General features: G+C 38.5%; 2 protein-coding genes across 4 annotated transcripts; one reads left to right on the top strand and one right to left on the bottom strand.

Annotated features, from left to right (window-relative positions):
- Positions 1–563: 563 nt before the first annotated feature.
- On the bottom strand, positions 564–10,493 carry gngt2.1 (guanine nucleotide binding protein (G protein), gamma transducing activity polypeptide 2.1). 2 transcript variants are annotated; one of them, XM_031895772.1, is made up of 4 exons: positions 10,453–10,493; positions 5,054–5,143; positions 3,102–3,187; positions 564–930 (listed from the first exon to the last, which is right to left on the bottom strand). In XM_031895772.1, the coding sequence occupies exons 3-4, from the start codon at positions 3,183–3,185 to the stop codon at positions 805–807; spliced, it is 210 nt and encodes a 69-aa protein (XP_031751632.1). In that variant the 5' UTR covers positions 3,186–3,187; positions 5,054–5,143; positions 10,453–10,493; the 3' UTR covers positions 564–804.
- Positions 10,494–10,783: 290 nt separating this feature from the next.
- Positions 10,784–21,401, top strand: msra.2 (methionine sulfoxide reductase A, gene 2). 2 transcript variants are annotated; one of them, XM_012956406.3, is made up of 6 exons: positions 10,784–11,332; positions 12,794–12,862; positions 14,954–15,073; positions 17,371–17,475; positions 18,777–18,883; positions 19,311–19,566. In XM_012956406.3, the coding sequence occupies exons 1-6, from the start codon at positions 11,260–11,262 to the stop codon at positions 19,488–19,490; spliced, it is 654 nt and encodes a 217-aa protein (XP_012811860.1). In that variant the 5' UTR covers positions 10,784–11,259; the 3' UTR covers positions 19,491–19,566. The 2 variants fall into 2 exon arrangements, with proteins under 2 accessions (XP_012811860.1, NP_001107730.1); NM_001114258.1 differs by lacking the exon at positions 19,311–19,566 and adding an exon at positions 21,025–21,401 and having other exon boundaries at positions 11,046–11,332.
- The last annotated feature ends 667 nt before the right edge of the window (positions 21,402–22,068 follow it).

Genomic DNA, 22,068 nt, shown 5'->3' with positions numbered 1-22,068 from the left:
ATATCGTTCGTCTCGTCAATCAGGAGGGACAAAAGATTTTGAGAGCAAAAGCTGTGTTTAGGGCGGAATCGTCAAATAGGGGTAGAATTCCAATTGGCGTCAATTGAGGGTATGAATGATCTTTCCATTCGTTGCAGGAAAGATGGCAATTGTTACATGTACGCCCCACATTAACTATTGAGTGCTATTCTGATATCTACTGGGAGCTGCTATCTTGCTACCTTGCCATTGTTCTGCTGATCGGCTGCTGGGAGGGGGGTGATATCACTCCAACTTGCAGCTCAGCAGTAAAATGTGACTGAAGTTTATCAGAGCACTGGTCACATGGCTGTGGCACCTTAGGAAATGAAGAATATGCTAGCCCTTTGTGAAGTTTTTTAAATTAAATTTAAAAAAATTGTGTTTTCAGATTTCAATGCAGGATTCTGCTGGAGAAACTCTATTTACTGATGTGTTTTGGAAAAAGAAACATGTTTTCCCATGACCGTATTCTTTAAGGCCTATAATACAAAATAACTTTTCTGTGTCCTTTAAAATGACAAAAAAAATCACACAAACAGACATTGCTGTAAAAACAATTTTGCATAGATAGAAATATTTATTTGGTATTTTTCATCCATCTCTACCTGTATGAGCCTGAATACAGAAGGACTTAAAAAATGCAAAATCATGCATTTTAGTTATGTCGCCATATAATGGAAATGGTGGAAATAATCTCAGTGCTTTTGTTTATGGTTTTAGCCACAGGTAAGAGCTGAATTTCACTGTATGGACATTGTGTGATGAACTTTATCTTTGCCTTTGTCAGGATATTAAGCATCCACCTTTCTCCTTAAAGGGGTTCTTATCCTCTGGCACGCCTTTTACCAAAGGGTCTTCTGACATATGGGATTCAATGTATGATTTAATTTCAGGTATAGATTTGGAAACCTAAAAATGAAATATAAAGTTATAAAATAAATACAAAATAGGTCTATTATGTTAGCAGATGTGCTGAAAAAGGCACCAAAAGGATCTTTTGTTACACATATAGATTACATAGAAGGGAACTTCTTGCTATCCCATATAATATATGAGGATCTTCCTGTAGCTAATCACCACCCTTTACCTTAGACTAAAGGCATTTCTTTCAAACAGTTTCAAAAAGGGGGGACATAATGGCTCTATTCTTATATTTTCTGGGATTTGTTATAATAGTGGCAATACTCTTTTACGTTGTTTCTCCCCCCCCCCTTCCATTTTTAATTTGCTTTACTATTGTTTTAATGCCCTAGGACCAAACGATTGCATTAGCACAATACTGAGAGAAAGATTTGGTGACCTGACCAAATGAGTGAACCTTACTATGTATGGCCACCTTAATCTGGCCAGGGTTCTGTTTGGTCATTATCCATATCTGCCTGGGCTGCAGCATTTCTAGGAAGCATTAGCTAAAAACTACTGGGTGAATTTCCAAAGTGTTTATTTTGTCTTACTATATATGCAGTCTATAGATCTGAGTTACTAATATAAATCCTGGTTTTGTGTTGATTTAAAAAAAAAAAAAACCTTTGATTGCTAAAAAACCTTGCTCTGTTTTATTTGCAAAGCCTTGTCCGTTTAGCCTCAGAGCCATTTTTGTCAAGCAAGCTCTAGATAAGGTGCAACTTGGGTCTATGGGCAATGGCACATGGAGAGATAAGTCATGCAGGTGACTTCTGAAAACTCACCAGTGAATCACCTTATTGCTGGTGGGAAGGCATTTCGGGGAGATTAGTTGCCCATGGTTTAATCTCGGCTACTGCAGGCAACTAATCTCCCTTCATTCTATTTCCCTAAATCTGGTTATACACAGGCAGATAAAAGCTGCTTATTGTCTTGTGTTTGATGTCTGCTGATTGGCCTGCCCAGCCATTTTCTGGACAGTTTTCAAATATGAATAATATATGCTTAATTATATGAATAAACACATCCCTAAAAACAAATTATGCAGTAATATTTTATTTAGCTGCAATATTTGTATTAGTGCAATATTTCATTTTAATATTTAGAGTAGAATCAAATCTACTTCCATCCAGAATTATGTGAAAGCACCATTTCTAACTGAATACATCACAATGACATAAGGATATATTTTACAGGTAATTGCTCTTTTGTATTACAGAGCAATGAAACAGAGAATACACTTGTTTCCCTTTTGAATACAAAATGTGTATTATGTATAAATCATTTCATATTTTTACAGTGGTTTTCTCCTCCACCCCTACACTCATTGCAACATTACAGATAAGTGAAACTATTGGCAATATTAAACATTAAGCCGCTGATTAAAAAGTATCTGTAATAAAATATTTTTCAATGTTTATTTCATACTCTTCCCGTATGAGGAGGTGATGTTGGGAGATGACGTAGCACATTTTCTCTGTATGATCTGGCACAGTTAGTCACCCTATCTGCTTTTGGGAACAGGTACATTTTGGTATTTTTACATTAAGCTCTTGAAATAAGAAACATTTTGCAGGGTAGATGTATTTTTAGAATGGTATAGAATTGATTTTTAAATTTTTTAGTGTTACTGTTCCTTTTAACCTTCACAATGGGCATTCAGGAGTAGCTCCAATGAGAATGGCCCTTGTTACCTCCTGTAGCAGTCAGCATTTGCATGTATGGAATATATATAAACCTAATGTATAGCAGCACAGAAAATGGTGCTTAATAATAAATCCAGGGCAGAAAAAAAGGCAAGTCTAACTGGCCCAAGTAGATGTTATTTGTGATTAAACAGCAATATGAGACAATACAAGTGTTGAAAATATTGTGTGCAGCAAAATAGGATTCAGAGACACATTAACTCTGTAGGGTGATTGATATTTCTCTGGGGTTGCTGTCTTAGAGCAGTGAAATAAAACCTTTTGCCATAAATAAATACCTAGGACTCCATACACTTATAATAAACATAAGTAGACGGATTTGTTATTGGCATAACCATTATGGATTCGCCCTAAATGAAATTCCTTCATAGGTAACCAAACAAAGAGTGAAAGGGGCTCGTAGCTAGTAGTGGATCCTGGTACATGTGGCCTTTTCTCTATAACTGGTATAGTAAATAAAAGTCTAATTACCATTATCCTCTCTGTTTTGACCTCTTTTCTCAGCTGCTCCACTTCCATCTTTAGCAGATCTTTCTCTGTCATATCTTGAGCCATTTCTGTGAATCACAGCAGCAGAAAGGATGATACTGTGTAGTTGATCTAAATGTTTTTTTTTTTTTTTAAAGCTCTCACAGTAAAAGGTAGGGACTGCTGATAGAAAGTTAGATCTTCCTATAATGCTGAAAATTCAGGTTCAAGGGGATGCGGGAGATGGAAACTCCGAATCCTGTTGAGTAGTTTTCATATATTTCAAAGTGTCAGTTAGGTGTAATTGGTAGCTAGTTAGCTGGAAGTAGTCAGTGTCAGAGCGGTGTAATATCTGACCTTTTTGCTTTGCTTCACTGAATATAAAACCACAGACAGGAGACATCATTCTAATCTTAATCTGATAAACGGCTTTGGTGTCTAACCTGATTATGGTACGGAAGGAGCCTAGTGTGTATATTTAGCTGTGACCCCAACACTATATTTGCTGTTATTATGATTCAAAGGTTAATTTGACTTTGCAAAGCAAATGTTTGCAGTATAAGTAGGGACAACTACTGGAGAAATGCCTGCTTATATACTGTATGTGCATCAATGAACACATATCTTCTTTCTTGAGTTGTAAGGTATATTTACCTAGCTTGCATAGAAGAAAATACCACGTGGGCTGCTTTTTAGAATGCTGGGATATGTTATTTACCTTACCCATACTCCTCCTTGTTTTGTGCTTTAGCAGATAACATTACTCAGACCAGGCCATAACAGACCTTTACATGACACATTAACATACAATTGTGGGCAATAATATTGACATCTTTGCTTTAGTGCAACAGTGTTGCCAGAAAGTTGTTAAAAATAAAATGGCTCTTCACTTATGTATTTGTTTGTAGTGGAACAACGCAACACACACATCCTACAGCTGACCAGACAAAATGAACTGCACTCTTTAGAAGTTGTAAGAAAAATTTAGATTTCAGGCAACCTCTATTAACCCTTTAAGTGCTGGCATTTTATGCTCTCACTTTAGGGGCATCTATTTTGGGGGACTTTTCGTTTGCTAATGAAAACTATACTTCATTTTTTGGGGACAATCTAAGCTTTCTAAATCTGCTGGAATCTTTGTGTAACTCCAGTTCTGCAACAAGATGGGAAAGCTCTTAAACTGATTTTTCATAATATAGGAATTTATATCAGAAGCAATTTACGATCAAAAATCACTGCCCAATATCTCCCTAACATGCTAATACCAGATCAGTATAGTTTTACAAAAGTGTATGACTGCTATAGCCAGCAGTACACTGCCAAATGTTCAAAATACAGTCCTAAAAAACCTAGCAAATTGTATACAAATGTATAAATATATTAAGAAGAGTCCCACACATCATTTGTTACCAAGATAAAACATGCTAAATATGAATGGGAGCAGTTTGTTGCCCACTTTTTCTGGATTTATCCATATAACTAAGCTTTCACCAAGGAATATGCAAGTAAGTGTGCAATGCAGGGTGAAGTTCACGTGCTGAAAAATTTGAGAATTTCCTCAATTACATGACCTAACAATCAGATGATTTTAAAGATTTGAGTTTGGTTCTGTCAGGCACTTGGCTGAATCCTAAAAACAAAACACTTTAAATACTGCAAACTCATGGAGGGTAAAGGCATTAGCAGACTAGTAGTTTCATGTAGCTGCTGCTGTTGCTGCCGCCTAGTGGCCCATGGAAGGTCACACCCCTCATTTTCCTTTTCTACTAGTTGCCTAGGAAATGTGGAATTAGTGGAGAACAAAGAAGAAGCTTTTAAAGACTTTTAATATTCCATTCTGCTACCCTACCCAAAAGTGCTGCAAGCTTAGAATCTATGATCTGTGACACTTTTTATCCACAAAATGTAAAATCTACTCGGGCACTTTTACAGCATTAATGCAAAGGTAAACTCACCTGTGATAAGTTGCAGTATAAGAAGCGCATATTAAACCAGTCTGTATGCAGCACACTGAACATGAAGAAAAGGAGAACTGAGACTGAATTCTGCAAGAAAGCAACAAGACAACTCTGATGGCTTCAAGTCCATGTCCAGAGACCTTAATGTTCCTGTATAGGCTGTGCAAAATGTTATGTAGTTTGAAGCACATAGCATTGCTTAACCTCTATCACCTGCCTCACATAGTCAAGCTGACCTTTACACACAAGGTACTACAGATTCTTCAATCTTAGATCTGATCTGTGCAAGGTATTAATACTTGACTTCTGTGGAGGACTTTAACCCTTAAAGTACCACACCAACAGAATTTAATATTTTAGTTACACTCAATGGCAAATATTTTTTGAACATTTTGTGCTCATAAAAATCCTGGAACATTAGGTTTACCCCAAAAAACATATTTTTGAAAACTATGCTAAATCCAAAATGGGTAACTATGTCTTTCTGCTCCTAAGTACCAAACGGCAAAGCTTTTCTGAACTTAGCAGTTTCTCCAAAAATTCTAAAGAATCGCCTCAAATTTTCTATTTTCATCTTATCTCCCACATAGCATTAGACACCAAGAATAGACACCTAAATATGAAAGCCAGAGACCCCAAAAGGAAGTTAGTGCATATATATTTCATGGCATATATATCTACCAAAAATTACACCGCCTAAGTAAGTTGACCCCAGAAAACAACATATTTTCAGAAAATACACATTCTGCCAAATGGTTAATTGATAAAAATGTCTATATGTAATTTCTGAAAATTGTCTCGAAGCTTCCATTTTACTCCATTATATGTCCCCACATTTCGTAAAGTACCAACATAAAGCATTCTAAATATGAGTGCCAGGGGGGTCTATTGAACAGTTTGATGCCCAATATACATAGATTTACCAAACTATGTGGCGTCACCCAAATAAGAATAGCGCATATGAATTTTCACATTTTTGCTTATTCTTCTGCAATATAAGCACACAGTATGTGTATTTTGTGCTGTAAAGGAAAGGTCTATGTAAATACAACCATAAGCACTTGCAGACTGCTACTCTGAGCCCTCAGTGAAAAGAAACACTGCATTTCTTTCCTTTTATTCTGTATACGTGATCTTCTGTATCAGAAATCCTTCACAGCACAACATGAGTCTGCTCAGTTTGCTCCTCTCTTTCCCTCCCTTCTCCCATCTCTCTACCTGCCCTCTCTGCTGTGCAATACAAAGTATCAGTGCACACCTTACTAAAACATCAATAATGATAGAGGTGCAGAACACTGGAGAAAACCCATTCAGCAACTCCAAAAATAATCACAAAAACAAAAAAGTGTCTGCACACTCAAAAAGTACAAAATAAAAATCTTTTATTAAATACAAAACATATAAAATACATCCCAACGCTTTTCAACCCAATAAGGGTCTTCATCAGGGGAAAAGTTTAAAAATATAGGGTTCTACCTTGCACTATTGGGACTAATCTGTTTTGTCTTTCCTTCTCCTTTATAGGAAAACTATACCGCCAGAATAAATACTGTACTTAACCAACAGATAGTTTATATTATGTTAAGTGGCCTATTAAAGAATCTCGCCAAACTGGAATATATATATATCAGTAAATATTGCCCTTTTACATCCTTTCCCTTCATCCACCATTCAGTGATGGGCTGTGTGCTCCCTTAGAGATCACATGACCAGAAATAATGCAGCTCTATGTGTAACAGGAAGTAGTGTAGAAGCAAAAGACAGAACTCTGTCCATTAATTGGTTGATTGGCCTGACCTACATTGTTTGGGGGTATAGTTTTTTTTTTTTTACACCTACAGTACAGAGACCTGAGAATCCATATATTTTCTGAAAGTACACATTCCGAAGAAACAAAAGTGAATAAATATATCTTTCTTCTGCAAACTACAAAGCTATGCTAAACATAGCAGTGTTTATGAAATTTCAGAAAATCATCACAAAGCTTTAAAGGAGACATTTTATATAAAGTTCATATTAAGTTATAATATTCATCCTCCCTCAAAATGTGAAATGATGCAGAAAGAAAGCTGTTTTGAAAGCATTTTACCTCCTAAAACTGCCATTATATGAGAGCTGCATATACAACCTCTCTAATCAGAAGCTAGAGCAAAATGAAAGATGGGAGTGTCGCTTCAGTCTCCCACAGGAGACTCTCTGCTGAAGTCTATGTGGCTGGTGGCTCTGAGCCACATACTGAAGAGTCTAAACCAGAAGCTGGCAAAGGGTTTGGTAGAGCACAGGTTTCAAGCAGTTATGGAATAATTGAACCCAAAGGTATTAAAATAAAAGCACTTAGTTCTATTTTACATTATTTTACATGGTTTAGTGCATTGTAAAAATTTATGGTATATATCCCCTTTAATTTTACGCCATTATATACCACACATTTTGTAATGGATCAACATAAAACATTCTAAAGACCTGCCAGGGGCCTACTGAAGAGTTTGATGCCCAATATGCATATTTACCAAACTATGTGGCATACAGAGGCACCCAAACTAATATATAGCAGACAAAATGTCCATAACAAGTAACAAAGAACAATGCGGAATTAAATAAAACCACTAAAATCCAATAAAACCACTGACATTAAAGGAACAGTAACACCAAAAAATTAAAGCGTTTTAAAGTAAATGAAATATAATGTACTGTTGCCCTGCACTGGTAAAAGTTGTGTGTTTGCTACAGTAACACTACTATAGTTTATATATAATAAGCTGCTGTTTAGCCCCGGTGGCAGCCATTCAAGCTGGAAAAAAGGAGAAAAGGCACAGGTTACATAGCAGATAACTAATAAGCTCTGTAGAATACAATAGTGTTTTATCTATTATCTGCTAAGTGCCTGTGCCTTTTCTCCTTTGAATGGCTGCCCCCATGGCTACATAGCTGCATTCTTTATATAAACCATAGTAGTGTTTCTGAGGCAAACACACCAGTTGTACCAGTGCAGGGCAGCAGTACATTATATTGGAATTTCTTTCATACACTTGAATTTTTTGGCTCCTCCAGGACACTAACCTGGAGGAGCCTTTTCTTCTTCTAATTTGGTGAGTGGGGGGAGGTAGAAGAGCAGAAAACAGCAGGTTTGTAGTTTCCGTGTGCCTGCTGTTTCCAGTGGGGCCCCTGGGCAATCACGCCCCAGGGGCCACTGGTTCCCCCCATCTGCTTGTTAACTAGGGGCTGTGGAACGAGTGTTGAGTGAAGGAAAACCCAGAAGTGGCACAGAATGTAGAATCTACAATCTGTGGCACTTAGGTACCAAAGAACATAGATTCTACATTATAAAGGAACTTAAAGGGTTAAGGGACATTAAGGAGTTATCTGCATGTCTCTGCCCATAATGCCATTAGTGAAGGTTAAAGCCTTTCATTTTTGGGTTTAAGGCAGTGCTGTGTTGTAGCATGAGGCTCTCTGTGTTTGTTACAAGTTGGCAGCAGTCACTGGGAATTATGTGCTTTTATTACTTATCTCTTTTTTTCATGCCATCTCCTGACTCTTGATACTAGAGATTTGACCAAAATGGAGAGCAGCAGAAGAGAAAATAAAAAGTAGGAAGCCATGTGCAAATATTGTTAGTATACTATTGTCTGCATCAGGGCTTCTTACAGTTTCTTCACCATGGACTAATGTGTTTATTAGAGTTAGCACCCAGACATTTGCATTATCAATACCATAACCAAGGTGCCTGGAAAAAATCGTTGTCCATGTTGTTGCATTTAATCATCATTAAAAGAACTGAATACTTTGAAGAATAAGCAGCAGATAAGGCTAATGTCAGACGAGACGCATAGTGTATATTTTCGGCAAGCGAAAAAGCGGTTGCCGAAAATAACTCCATCCGCCTCCTATCTGTGCCTGCACCGGAATGAATGAGATACACTTGGGTGCAGGCACATGTAGCCAAAGAGAGAATGCAAAGTCTCGCGTTTTTATCTGTATTCCGGCTATATGTGTCTGCACCCGAGCGTATCTCGTTCATTCCGGTGCAGGCACAGGTAGGAGGCGGATGGGGGTATTTTCGGCAACTGCTTTTCCGCTTGCCGAAAATATACGCCAGACGCCTCATCTGACATTAGCCTAAAACCATGTTATGAGTACAACTTGTCTCACCTTATTCTAACAATTAATTTTAAGGGTGAAGGCACACAGCTACATAGTAGCAGCTATTTGTTATGGCTACTAAATGCCAGAAAATACCCTGCCATAGACAATACTGAGAATTGCTTCTGGTAAAACACACATACATACAATTATCAGTAAATGATCAGCATTGTCTATTTCTGTAACCTTGACAAGTAGCTGCTACTAGTAGCTCCATGTGTCTTCACCCTAAAGTTAACTAACCCTTCGTTAATTTTTATTACTGTTATTATTTATTGGCTTTTTATGCAAACATTTAAAACAAAAAAAGAATACATGCTGCAGCAAAGAGAAAATAACCATTAGTGCCTGCATTTCTGTTTCAAGTATGTCTTGTTCCTAACGTCGTCTTTAGTGGGTACAAAGGCACAGGGCAAAACAAGCTTTGTGAAGCCCCATTGTTTATTTTGAGTATAACTTGCCATAGTTCATTACTATCTGCATCCCACTACCAGTGGTAGGCATTAGAACCCAACCACAAAAAAATATATGTAAAATCTGGGAAACCATAAAATCTAGTAAGGAAGGAACTTGGTTTATGTACACCGGCCACAACGAACACACGTCATATCTCGGAAAACTTAATATACGGGCAGGGCTGCTTAAAGGTTCCAGGTACCTTAGGGCAAAGATCTCATTGGTGGGCCCCCACAACTGCTCCAATACATTTATTATAGAACTACCCTCCAGCAGGAGAATTTGAGTACAATAAGGCAGGAAATAGAGAAACAAGTCTGGGCTTGCTGAAACAGACATGAGATCCAGGCATTCCAGCCCAGTACCAGCCTTTATTAAAAATATATCCTTTAGGTGCTTTTATTTTAATAGAAAGTAAAACATACAGTTATGTTGCTTTTTCAGCTGATTAAAATGAGGGGTCTGACATTTTTTGCTTCTGTCAAAAGTTATAGCAGAGTATGATTGTGGGCCCCCAGTTCTGGTGCCCTTTTATTAAAATGGCCCTGTATGTGGGTACATAAAAGGGGTTCCACTATAGTTAAAATCATTGTAGGTCCCCTTAAACTTTGCAAACAAGACATATTTCATGAAGCTGCTTATCAGTCAGTAACCCACTGGCCTCCCTATACTTCTAGGCTGCCCAGGAGTCACAAGTTCTGATTCCTCTATAGTTAAAGGAAAACTATACCCCCAGAATGAATACTTAACCAACAGACATTTTATGTCATGTTAAGTGACCTATTAAAGAATCTTACCAAACTTGAATATATATATCAGTAAATATTGCCCTTTTACATCCTTTCCCTTGATCCACTATTTTGTGCTCGGCTGTGTGCTCCCTCAGAGATCACCTGACAGGAAGTAATGTAGCTCTAACTGTAACAGGAAGTAGTGTGGGAGCAAAAGGCAGAACTCTGTCCATTTATTGGCTGATGTGGCCCAGCATGTATGTGTGCCCTGTGAATCCTATGATCCCGGGGAGTGGCCCTTAATTCTTAAAATGTTAATTTATTATTTAGGATTACCCAATAGCACATACTACTAAAAAAGTACATTTTTATCAAAATGGTTTATTTAGATGAAGCAGGGATTTACATGAGCTTGTTTATGCAATATATTTTATAGAGACCTACATTGTTTGGGGGTATAGTTTTCCTTTAGGTTAGTGCATAAAAGGGCAGGCTGACAATCTACTCCTCCACTCCAATCTGCTCTCTTTGTTGTGTCTGCACCCAGAGTCACTGTTTCGGCCTGGGTGCAGACACACAGAGCGGATTTTTAGCAAGGGAATGGGTGAGCTTACATTTTTGAGCTGAACACAGTGACTCTGGGTGCAGACACAACAAAGAGCAGATAGGAGCAGAGGGCAAACTTCTTGCCTTAGACTACAGCATTATTGTATACACCAATATCTCAATTGCTGTGTCACCATGTGCCGCTAGGTCAAGAGTTAACAAACAAAGCTCCACCATCAGTTACTCATTAGTGTGGCAGCAACCTCTGCCCCCTCCTGTAGTTACGTAAATACCTGTGATTGTCCCCACGGCTCCAGTTCCACAACAATGTTGGGAAACATTAGATTTCCTACTGCCCAGGAGGCTTTACCAGGAAGAAGTGATGCCCTACAAGTAGCGGGTAAGTACTTGCATTATTCTGAAATAATAGTTCTACCCTAGGAAGGTACAGTATTTGATAGGATTTTGCTTCCCTGCTGGCAGTACATACACACAGTGTGCACACAATACTCAGTACTCACACAGCTCTGGTTAAAGTCTGTTAGGATAATTCAGCCATTTATCACATCATTGTGTACCTAGCTGACTGGGCTGGAATCAGGCATAAGTCAATCAGGTTCAACATTTGCTAGAGCTCTTCTAAGCTGGTTAAAGACAAATAAACATCCCAGCATTTCTAATCCCATCTCCAAATAGGGAGGTTCTACCTTTCCTGGCAGTCTGCTCACATTTTCACATCATTAAATTGTTTGTGTTAAGGGTAATATGTTTAGCTTAATTGCAATTCAATTCTTTTATTCAGTCAGCAACCTTTCTTGTATTAACAGCATGAATCCAAATCTCATCAGCCATGGCTGTTGGTTCTTGCAAGTACTGAAATGTGTGTTTTTGGGACAAAATCACATAACGTTTTGTATAAAAACAAGGGCACACCTCAGGGTGGGAATAGAGTGAGTGAAGCTAACGCAAACTATTTGAGGTGATGTAATAACAGGCACATTAGCGTTGCATGCAGTAACACCTAGCAGCCAATCAGAGGTTACTAGAACCAGTCAGCAACCAGTCATGATGCTACTATAACTGACCTATTATGAAAGAGGTAGTTGACCTAAAAATTACCTTTTATTCATGTTAAAAGTGATATTTTGAGAATTTTCAAATGCCCTTTATGTTTTTAATTATTTTGCTTTATTTGTTTAGCTTCACTTTGGAATTTTAGCAGGAAACTGGTTGCTAGGGTCCATTTTACTCTAGCAACCAGGCAGTGGATTGAATGAGATTCAGTAAGATGACTAGGAAAGGGTCTAGATAGAAAGATAAGCAATAAAATAGCAATAAAATAACAATTACAATAAATGAAGACCAATTGTGAGGTTGCTAAAAAAATATTCTATAACATACGTAAGTAGTGAGCTACCCCTTTAAATGACCCACATTGTATGAAGCGTGTTGCAAATCTTTTTTTAACACATGTGGCACACAAATATTTCTCCACCAGTATATTTCAATCAGCAGAGAAATGTCTGATACCTCTTCATTCCACCTGTCATTCAGACAGTATCAGACAGAAAGAATGGAAGCTGTCTGTCACCAATCGCACAGGTGGTTGTTGGTTTGAAAATGCACATTTAACGATAACGAAGCTTGAATGAATCCGAAACTTTCATACTCAGTGCGACAATACGATTTTGTCGCACAAATTCGGAGCGTTCGTGGATTAATAAATGTCCCCCTATGTGTTCCATTACCCTAAGGATTTCTTAGTTATTTGGATAATCCTAGAGTAAAAAGTACAAAAGTTCTTGGTACAATTAAATAATTTACCCTGCTAGAAAGTCATTCCTCTGCTTCCTCTTAACAGATAAACATATGGTAAATGGGAATTCAACTCTGGAACCATTCCCAGATGGCCTAGAAATTGCAGTGTTTGGTGAGTTTTTCTCTAGCTAATGTAGTTTTACTGTGAGCAATTATGTGGGGTGAATTATAGGGTTTAGCATATATGGACCAATTCCGGCTCATCTGAACAATAGCATAATAGCTGTAACATTGAGAAACTTTGTGGCAGTCCAGTAGCCCGCATCAACCATTCTGGTATCTGCTTTTCCTTTATTATTTCAGCTGCTGACAAGTAATAGCTTACAGCTATTGTATCAATGAAAACTATGACTGGATTTCTGCAAAATGTTTTGGCTCAATAAATAGCAAAAAGATAGATTCTTTTTTTTGCAGTCTAATGAAAGTGCATGTCTGATTTTGATATATTCAAGTTATCAAAAATGTCTTGCTATGTCCAACTATCTTCGTAAGTAGTGGGAACACAGAAATACTAGTGGAACCTTTAGATGTTATCTTGATGGTAATCCAGCACTAAAAACAAGATATAAAGAAACCTGAGGGTCTTACAATGACCCTTGGGACCTGATGTCTCTTGCCCAGTCTCTACAGTTACTCACAACAGGATGAGTATAGAGTTACAGGCCAGCTTGGTAACTTAAATAAGTACAATTCATGGGCATCAGCATCCACAGCTGGCCAAATCACATACTTCTGTTCATTCAGTCAGTTGACCAAATGGGCAGATTTAAAGGAACAGTAACACCAAAAAATGAAAGTGTGTAAAAGTAACTAAAATATAATGTGCTGCTGCCCTGCACTGGTAAAAGTTGTGTGTTTACTTTAGAAAGTCTATAATTTATATAAATAAGATGCTGTGTAGTATGGGGGCAGCCATTCGAAGGAGAAAAGGCACAGGCACATAGCAGATAACAGATAAAACACTATTATATTCTACAGAGCTTATCTGTTATCTGCTAAGCAAACCTGTGCCTTTTCTCCTTTTTTCCAGCTTGAATGGCTGCCCCCGTGGCTACACAGCAGCTTATTATATAAATTATAGTAGTGTTACTGTAGCAAACACACCAGTTTTACCATTGCAGGGCAACAATGCATTATATTTTTATTACTTTAAAGCTCTTTTATTTTTTGGTGTTACTGTTCCTTTAAGCTGGTGATATGGGTCCTTTAGATTGATTCACCAGCTTATCTGCCCATGTGTGGGGCCCTCCGTCAGACCTCCCCGACTGATATCTGGGCAAAATTTCATCAGGCAGACTTGATTTTTCCATTGGATCACTGATGCAGTACTCAATCTGACTTTTCATATCCCCTTCATTGTAATGTGATTGTTATTACATTTGCATGATATCACCCACCCAAGGTGGCCATATCGGGGGAAATATTAACTCCTTTAGACAATCTTACTGTATATGGCAACATTAACACTGAATTTTATGAAAGGTTGCAATATGCTAAGATTACTAGGGTGTAAAGTGCAAAGAGCAGGCAAAAACCACAATTTTTTCTTACTTTGTGTGCACTTTTTTTGCCACAGGTATTTGCGGTCCATTTTGTGCCACATGAATACAGTGTACTTGGCATGGCTGTGCTGATGGCAGGGGAACAAAAGCATGTCCCCTAGTGCACATTTAAAAAGCACTTGCATCTGGGGTTTGGCTGTTCTCTTTACCTAGTGTCAAGAAAATTTCCATAGGGCAGGAGTTATGCATTGGGCTCTGATGCAGCCTGTGCAAATCAAACTTGTGCATCTAAATGACATTCTAGACACCTACACCCACTCCTCATGAACACATTGCTGCTGAACACAGGCAGAGTTGTATTTTTAGGCAAATGTGCCCTATTTTAGAAGACTGAGACATTTGGCAATTTAGGGTAGTATGAAAACCTTTTGGGTTTCAACTGTGTTTATGAATTTTGCACCCTGATTTGCTCTTTTTTGCTTTTCACAGATTGTTTTGCTTTTTTCACCTGTTTGATATAGTAACACCAGTCCTGGAAGTCTGTGGATTCTGGCAAATGCCAAAGGGCCTGCTGTAACATGTCATATTTATTGGGATAGTGGGGAGCTGTTTGGGCCTCTGTGTAGTTGAAAAGCCAGGACCTCTTTTGATTCCCAGTCCATGCATGGTTGTTGTCAATACTAATAATGGATCTATTACAGGAATGGGCTGTTTCTGGGGTGCAGAGCGCTTGTTTTGGAAACAGGAGGGTGTCTACTCCACTCAGGTGGGATTTGCAGGAGGGCACACCCCCAACCCTACTTATAAGGAGGTCCGCACAGGTAACGTTACATTTTTGTTTATCTTGTACTGTTTCCTCCCTTACCCACTGCTCAGTAACAGATGAACATGCAGCCTTGTAAACTTACTATTTGAGAGTGTGAGGAGAAAGGTAGCCATACATGGGCCGATAAAAGCTGCCAACGGACCAATCGGCAGCTTATCAGCCCATGTATTGGGCGCTCAAATGGGCCTGTCTCACTGCTATCTGGCTAAAAATTGATCAGCAGGTTAAAAAATCTCGTTGGGACATTAGCGCATTGATGCGGTCCTTGTCCCGATGTCCTGTTTGCCATCAATGTGATCCGATCATTTGGCACATGCCACAGACAGTCACTATTTATTGGGCTGGTTGGGGGCTGTTTGGGCCTCTGTGTACTTGAAATGCCAGGGCCTATTTTGAATCCCAGTCCAGATCCCTGTTCCCTAGTCAAAGTGGATCCTGACAATTGATTTATACAGACAAAGCTGGGGTTTACTACTGGACTCTGCCCAGACTGAATTTGGCTGCAGCAATAGCCTGCATCATGCTACTACCATGATTTCATAGTTGTGTCTGCTTGCAACTCATGACCACCAAGATGCAGCTGACAAGAGACAGGAACCAATGTGATGCTGGGAACAGATTAGTAATATGTATATATCAGAGGGGCTGTTTTAAGATGCCATAGACAGTCAATATTTATTGGGCCCTTGTGGGCTGTTTTGTCTTCGGTGTACTTGAAATGCCAGGGCCTATTTTGAATCCCAGTCTGGACCTAGCTGGCAACATAGGGTATTGGGGAGATGTGTAGGAACCATAGAAAACACTTTTTTGCTTTTACCAGAATACATTAACATTGTGTGATAATACCATTAATTTATTGAATCCAAAATCAGGAGGTGTGGATTAATCCCTGCTGTTTTTATTCTTTGCTGATTTGCTCTCATTAACCGAGGCAGATAACAATTTTATAATACCAAGCTTGAGTGTTATCTCATTAGTGACCAGAACCTGTAAACACAAACATTCTCACATAAAGACAAATGCAAATATACCAATCTGCCTCCTGGAAAGAGTATACATTTTAAAGGCCAGGGGCACATGGAGTGGATCATCCTCTTTCTTCTGACTGCATTATGTTGCACTCAAAATAGGCCCTGGCATTTCAAGTACACAGAGGCCCAAACAGCCCCACTAGCCTACTACATAGTAACTGTCTATGGCAGGGATCCCCAACCTTTTTTACCCCTGAGCCACATTCAAATGTAAAAAGAGTTGGGGAGGAACACAAGCATGAAACGTGTTCCTGGGGTGCCAAATAAGGACTGTTATTGGCTGTTTGGTAGCCCCTATATGGACTGGCAGCCTATAGAAGGCTCTGTTTAGAAGTACATCTACTTTTTATGAAACTAGAGCCTGCCTCCAAGCCAACATATAAAAAATAAGCACCTGCTTTAAGGCCACTGGGAGAAACATCCAAAGGGTTGGGGAGCAACATGTTGCCCCAAAGCTACTGGTTGGGGATCACTGGTCTATGGCAATGGCAGCCCCTCTGGCAATTGCTAAAATCTATGGATTTCCAATCGGGGCCTGTAAGCCACTAATATCTTCATGCATTCTAAATAAAATACCCGTATATACTCGAGTATAAGCCGATACGAATATAAGCCGAGGTACCTAGTTTTACCTAAAAAAACTGGAAAAATGTATTGACTCGAGTTTAAGCCTAGGGTGGGAAATGCAGCAGCTACTGCTACATTTCAATAATCAAAATAAATACCAATAAAATTACATTAAACGAGTGGGGTATGTGTTTTTAAATATTTATTTAAACAGTAAACTAGCTCTAGTGGAGAAGAGGGTCAACAAAAACAATATGGTATCAATGATGATACCTTAAGAGTACTACCCTCTTAGCTCAATCAGCAACCAAGCTAAAACACAAAGAGTTAAAATCCTTCAAAACCATATATAGTTTATATCGAATATAAAGTGCAATGTCTAGTGTAGAATGGGTAGATGAAGATGAATTTGGGAGCAGGCCAGGGCACTGGAGGGTCTGGTTGTGGGTTGCCTAATTTGCACACAAAGGACAGAGGGTGCTAGTCTGGAGGGACCCATGGCACCCGACTCGAGTATAAGCCGAGGGTGACTTTTTCAGCACATTTTGGGTGCTGAAAAACTAGGCTTATACTCGAGTATATACAGTAAGTAAAAAGTAAAAAATGTGTGTACCTCAAAATATTTCCAATAAATTAGTTTATAAGGAAATTAAAAGTAGGTCATGCTTATAACTCTTCATTGCCCTCTTAACAGGCCTCACTGCACATGCTGAGGTTGTCAGAGTTGTATTTGACCCCAAAGTGATAACTTATAAGGTGCTACTGAAGCTTTTCTGGGAAAACCATGATCCTACAGAAGGTAAGTTACCTATCAAGTCCACAATGGCTGTGGGGCAACCTAAGATTGAAAATGGGAACAGGAAAAAGCAGAAAATGGCGCAGTCTGGCTTGATTTTGTTGTGCTGCAAAATCTTTTATTTGCCTGCAGTTTTACATTTGGCCACATAGTGCCCTTGTAAGACACACTTGCAAAATTTGGCACTGCAGTTAGCTTTTTTTTTTAAATTTGCACCCTGGGAGGATTTTGTGTTGTAGTTCACCATCCTGTACACTCCTAAGAAGGATTTTCACTAGATGTTGAAACATTGATTGTCTACTCACATCTTAGCAAATCCATTCCCTATGGACCTTGCTGTTTCTATGAGGGCATTATTATTCTGAAACCTAGGCTACCCCAGCAATAATAATGCCATAGTATGTTGAATCATTAAGGTAGCCATACACGTACCTGTTCCCAGTTTCGACCATTGGTCGCAGAAAAGATTGTTCATTCCCTCCATTGACATTAAGGGCAGAATCGTCAGCTATGAAGGTGGAAAAAATAGTTCAGCCCTAAACGCAGACCTTACTCAAGCGTCTTAGCTTTTGCGATATCGGTCAATCCGCCATACACGCACGAATATCATACAAAACTAGGTTTCATACGTGTGGTAAAAACTAGGACCCTTCCCAAAAGAGCTCAGAATCTTGTGTATGTATATATGTATTTATTGTATAGCGATATTGCTATATGCAGTGCTACACATTTTTGCAATATATTTTCTAGTATAGAGAAAAAAACACAAGGTAAAATAAACATATGCAGTTATATTAATGATCAGTAATTCATCTTTACTTTATATCTTAATATATTATTAGTAGTAGTAGTAAAGCTACAAATGTATTGTTACTTTGTAATAGTTTTCTTTGTTGATATATAAGTTTCATTTTTCATCTTCTCAAGTCTCCCTGGAGCAGTTCTGGGAGCGCGGGCAATAACCCTGTTCTAATTTGATACATTTGTTGATACATTTCTTATCTTTGGCCCTGCTGAGCATAATGCTTCATTAAAGGCAGCTGTTAGAATTGATACAATAGTTGTTAACATTCCACAGATGCTGGTGAGAAATGTATCAACCAATGTAGCAAAATGGAACAGTTCAGAGACTTCACCTGGATCAAGTCAATTTAAATAAAGCCTTCAACCCACATCCTAAAATCTCACTTACTTTCTGAACTAAGGGGCTCCAAACCTAATGAATCTGCCAGTGTAACGTTTTCTTACAAGCCCAGACACACGTTTTTTGCTTTACAAATAATATATCTAGTCTATATTTACAGGTATGAAGCAGGGAGAGGATGTTGGCACTCAGTACCGTTCAGTAATATTCACCTATGGAGAAAACCAGAAAGATGCTGCTCTGCTGTCTAGAGAGGCCTTTCAAAAGGTTTGTACATTAGTGCTAAATTCTAACTACAGGGGGAGCTACCTGCCTACTACATACATTTTAAATATATTGTAATACAGCAATATCGTCTGTAGAGGGAACACTTGAACAACAATATCCATTCCAAAAATGTAAAAGCATGGCAAACCTGTAGGCTATCAAGCTGTGTTTGTCCATTACAATAGAATATGCTTCTGATTATAGTTCATAATTACTAATGTTTGCATGTTTTAAAATAGGTAAGTACTAGGCAGCGTTTCAAAGGCTGGCACACTAAGCAGCAATAATTATTCCCAGTTCACTGTGCTGTTGACTGTGAATGTAGTGAAATATGTAAAATAGTGAAATATCACTTAGCTATGACCTTTTTTAAGAGGAACTATAAACTGTTTGTAAAATGTACCATTTCATTTGCCTTTATACACAGATCAATAAGACACTAGCGCATAGATTGCTTTACACAGTGCCTATACACTGGCTGATGCCCAAGGGCAGTGATCCCCAACCAACATGTTGCTCACCAACCCCTTGGATGTTGCTCTCAGTGCCCCCAAACCAGGTAGTTATTTTTGAATTCCTGACTTGGTGGCAAGTTTTGGTTGAATAAAAACAAGATTTACTACCAAATAAAGCCACCTGTGAGCTGAAAGTGTGCATAGAGGCTGCCTAATAGCCAATCACAGCCCTTATTTGGCACCTCCATGAACTTTTATGATGCTTGTGTTACTCTCCAAGTCTTTTTACATTTGACTGTGGCTCACAAGTAAGAAAGGTTGGGGACCCCTGCCTAAGGTATTCCACTGGCTGGCCAAATGGATAGAAACATACAGTTGGCCATTCAGAAGTGCTAAGATTCACAGGAAAAAAAGCCTTTCTTTAAGTTTCTAAAGAATAAAATAAAACTATGACTATGAATTATAATTATATTAGCTGCTAAATATCTTATAAAATGACCCATCTTGTAAAATCGCCCATAGACTCCAGTGAAACAGCAGTCCAGAATGGAAAACACTGGGCAAAAAACAAAGATGGAAGTAGAGCTGTTAGGACCAAGGCTACAACCTAAATTAATTAAATATGTAATTAGGGGTGTCCATTAATACAGATTTTTTGTTTATTAAAGGCTTGAGCATTGCAGGTTAGACATCCCTGATCTATATTCTAAAAATATGTTAAACAGCAATATTTCCTTTGTGATTTTATTAGCCTTTTTCCCAAGCGGCCCTTGTGTGCTGTGATCTTGTGCAGTCACCGCTACTTCCAGCCTTCTAAAGGCAGCAAATTGGCATGAATGGGGGTGACTGAAAGGAAATTCTCACTGCTCACCAGAAGAGAATCACAAAGTTTCATTTTCAGTTGTACTGGATTTATAGAGGTTTCATCTGGCAAACTGTACTTTCTCCCTTTGATATACTACTATACATGACCCAAAGATTACAAACTCTACTGTCCCTGAATGGCCAATGTAGAGATGTCTACAGTTTGTAGCACTATGAAATGATAAGTAATAATAACCACCAAACCATTACATATATCATCTATTCCACCTCTCATGAACAAAGCCCAAAGTGTGAGGGAATAAGGAGGTCAACACAGGTTTAAAATATGTTCAAGGCTAGGATATAGTGTTGGCTGGAGCCAGTACATAAAGATGAGCTTTTGCAGTTTTCAGACTCAGAATATCAGTCTTTGTATAGCTCCGCTTACAAATTTTTCTGCATAATCTGCTAAATATTTGGGACAGAACTGTATTAAAATGTTCTTAGGATACCTTGGCAAATCTGGGGCCACATTTGGCTTTTAGGTATTCAGGTGTACATCCTTGATATATAGTAAATGTTGGCATGGTACAAGGTATGCTTGTATTCCAGTATTCTCTGCCTATCTGTCTTTATGACACTATGGGGCAGATTTATTATGCCACATAATACAAGGTGTAATATTCTTTTTTCTCTTAGAGCAGTTTCTGCCGGAATGCAGCATAAAATAACAGCGTCCAATCACTTTTGGACAGCATAAAATAAACCTTGATAAATACACCATTTTTTTACACAGCTTTCTATCTGTTTTTTTCAGCAAATGTTGTTTTACACAGCATAATAAATAGGCCCCTAAATCTGTCTGTTACTTTATGCATGCAGGAACTCAATGCCCATGGCCTAGGAATCACCACTACAGAGATCCGTGCAGCACCTACCTTTTATTATGCTGAGGATTATCACCAGCAGTATCTGCACAAGAACCCAGAGGGTTTCTGTGGTCTGAGGAGGACTGGTGCAACCTGCCACTGAATCCAAAAAGCATAGAGTAGCCTGTGATGTTACACTATCAGCCCTCCAGTTTGAACTCCAGCTCCCAGCCAAACAAGATTTATAGTTGAGGATGCTGACTACTGGTGTTAATAATCTGTGGAGTTGCCATATCTTAGGCCATTTTCTTTTATAGTCTTTTGCATTGGTAATATCTGATGTTAACCTAAAGTGAATGACACATTTAATAAATGCCTTCTACTGACACACATATGAGCCTTGGTGTCTGTGTACAGGGGATTATATGTTTGGTATACATTTTAGGAGAACAAAAGATGATAAGATAACTTCATGTAATCGTCAGGCAAAATCAAACAGTGCTATCACTAACTACCTCCTACGTAAGTACACAGGATCAGATATCCCTGGGTAAGAAAGTGGGCAAGTGATCTCCTGAACCCAGACTGTCAGTGACACATTCGGTGTCCCGCTTCCAGGAAGCACATATGCTGTTTGAGTGCTGAATTCTGACGCCCACACACTTCCTGGTGATGTACACCTGTATAGGGCTCTGCAGGTGTCTCCGAGCTGTGATGCAATAAGTAGAAACTGTGCTGTTCTGTACCAGATACAAAATAAAAGATCAAACATAAGAAGACTGACGTATTCAGGACAATACTATTATCCAGTTTATTATTTTTTTTTACCAGATTTCAGCGTGCTTGCTAAATCAAATATACATTCAGGTTCAGACATACAGGTGCAGAAGTTTTGTGGTGAGGCTTTGGGATAAAATATTATTTTGAATTGGGTCAGTTTTATATTAATACCAGAGCCTTATTCACTGTCTGTGAGCTCAGGTTCATGAGTGACCTTTCAAAAGGAAGATTAGTGATTGATTGCCACCCTTTCCTTGGGTTCCAAAGCTATATGTCC

The sequence above is a fragment of the Xenopus tropicalis genome, chromosome 2 (assembly GCF_000004195.4).
Source record: "Xenopus tropicalis strain Nigerian chromosome 2, UCB_Xtro_10.0, whole genome shotgun sequence".
NCBI lineage: Eukaryota > Metazoa > Chordata > Amphibia > Anura > Pipidae > Xenopus > Xenopus tropicalis.
Note: the sequence above shows the minus strand (reverse complement) of the source record. Positions and strands in the feature narration are given on the sequence as shown.

What these genes read in the sequence shown, in the direction of transcription:
- gngt2.1 (XM_031895772.1), bottom strand. Translation starts at nt 3,185, where the DNA reads ATGGCTCAAGATATGACAGAGAAAGATCTGCTAAAGATGGAAGTGGAG. An exon ending in TCAAAACAGAGAGGATAATG is followed by an intron (nt 931 to 3,101) that starts GTAATTAGACTT and finishes TTTCATTTTTAG; the next exon opens with GTTTCCAAATCTATACCTGA.
- msra.2 (XM_012956406.3), top strand. Translation starts at nt 11,260, where the DNA reads ATGTTGGGAAACATTAGATTTCCTACTGCCCAGGAGGCTTTACCAGGA. An exon ending in TGATGCCCTACAAGTAGCGG is followed by an intron (nt 11,333 to 12,793) that starts GTAAGTACTTGC and finishes TCCTCTTAACAG; the next exon opens with ATAAACATATGGTAAATGGG. An exon ending in AAACCATGATCCTACAGAAG is followed by an intron (nt 17,476 to 18,776) that starts GTAAGTTACCTA and finishes CTATATTTACAG; the next exon opens with GTATGAAGCAGGGAGAGGAT.